The sequence below is a fragment of the Brassica oleracea genome, unplaced genomic scaffold, assembly GCF_000695525.1.
Source record: "Brassica oleracea var. oleracea cultivar TO1000 unplaced genomic scaffold, BOL UnpScaffold02486, whole genome shotgun sequence".
Lineage (NCBI taxonomy): Eukaryota > Viridiplantae > Streptophyta > Magnoliopsida > Brassicales > Brassicaceae > Brassica > Brassica oleracea.
Window position 1 is genome coordinate 1 of NW_013619016.1, and position 1,733 is coordinate 1,733.

Consider the following 1,733-nt stretch of genomic DNA (forward strand, 5'->3'; position numbering starts at 1 on the left):
AGAGGTTATTCCATTTATTATTAATAGATTGAGATTACATCAGTGACTTCTCTTAGATATTGGAATAACCACAAGAAGAACAAGAAAAGAACACATCCGATGAATCTCTAGTTCAGTCCCCACAGTCCACTATTCAAGAACCGGAATCCCCTGCTGAGACCGGAAAAAGTTAGTCGGGTCGAACCTGGCTTTAACCTGAAACAATCTCAAGTAATTCCCTTGAAAATACTTCTCCCCATAAACCTTAGCTTTTTCGAACGTAGCGTTATACCCAGGCGTCGTAATTCCGATATCGACGTCTCTGTAGTTCAAGAAAGCCTCTCTCGGATTCTTCGAAACAAACGGAGTCATCGCCATTTTAAAGCTTCTTGAGATGGCCAAGAACGCCTCCTCTAGCTCATTACCAGGTGCATACCAATTCATGAAATGCTCAATCATGAAAACGTTACCAGCTCTATGCGGAAACGGCGTCTCATCAGATGCTATCTCAGCCATCCTGCCTCCCCAAGGGTTCCACTGCATCCATACTCGCCGTGGAAGCGGCGAGTGATAAATCATCGTCTGGAAAATCTTGGCAATACCTCGTTTTGAGATAGGAGTTTGAACGAAGTCTGAAGTTCGTTTCCAGTAGGATTCGTTCACTGATATTTTTTCGAGAAGAATCTCTAATGGTGCGTTTTCTGGGTACTCAGCCCAGAAAACCACCGAGTCGATCCATTTTTTAACCATGCAGTCAGGTTCCCTCAAGTATAGCTCCGGGAAACGTTTGTTCATTATGTTTAAAAGTCTCTCCGGCGAACCGAGAAACATTCCAATGAAGGAAACGTTAATCGTCTTGGTCTTGCATTTTGATGTAGTCCTCCGGTAAACCGGTTTAATCTCTAATCGGATAAACAAATCTTTGTCGATAACCGGAGCCACTTGCTGCCATTTGTGGACCAAGTCAATGACACCTTCTTCCACCGTTCTCTCCAGTTTAAAAACGGTGACGTTCTCCGGAACCCTAACGAGCTTAAGCTTCCACGCAAGAATCACGCCGTAGCTCCCACCGCCTCCGCCGCGAATCGCCCAAAACACGTCTTCTCCCATAGAACGTCTGTCGCGGTAGACCTTCCCGTCCGCGTCCATGATTTGCGCGTCGATGATGTGGTCAATCGATAAACCGTATTTCCTCAAGAGATTCCCGAACCCTCCGCCGCTGAAATGTCCTCCGGCGCCGACTTTAGGACACACTCCGGCGGGGAAAGCGTGGACTTTGCTTGTTTTCGCGATGTTGTAGTAAAGCTCGCCGAGAGAGGCTCCGGATTGGATCCACGCGGTCTCGTCCTTAAGGTTGATGTCGACTTTGTCGAAGTTGTACATGTCTAGGATCACGAACGGCACCGGAGAGGTGTAGGAGAAGCCTTCGTAGTCGTGGCCGCCGCTGCGGACTTTGAGCTCGAGGTTCAGGTGTTTGCAGCAGGAGATTGTTGCTCTGATGTGGGTTTCGGTAACGGCGGCGACGATGGCTTCCGGTTTCCTTGTGGAGGCAGAAGCGAACCGGAGGTTTCTCACGGCCCTCATCAGGTTTGTTGAGAAAGATGAGTCTGTGGGAATCACGGCGGCTCTTGAGTTACGACTGCCGGGGTCGGCCGGCTGAGCGTCGAGACATTCGAGGAAAAGCTCCGGCGCATACAATGGCAACGGTAATGATGAGTAGACTCGTGGGATTGTGATGAGATAGATAAGATGGA

General features: G+C 48.8%; 1 protein-coding gene across 1 annotated transcript; it reads right to left on the bottom strand.

Moving 5' to 3' along the window:
• Positions 1-76: 76 nt before the first annotated feature.
• On the bottom strand, positions 77-1,725 carry LOC106321694 (reticuline oxidase-like protein; the record flags this gene model as incomplete). The annotated part of the gene is made up of 1 exon (XM_013759939.1): positions 77-1,725. A coding segment is annotated over one exon (1,596 nt), but the record flags the coding sequence as incomplete, so codon positions are not given.
• Positions 1,726-1,733: the final 8 nt, after the last annotated feature.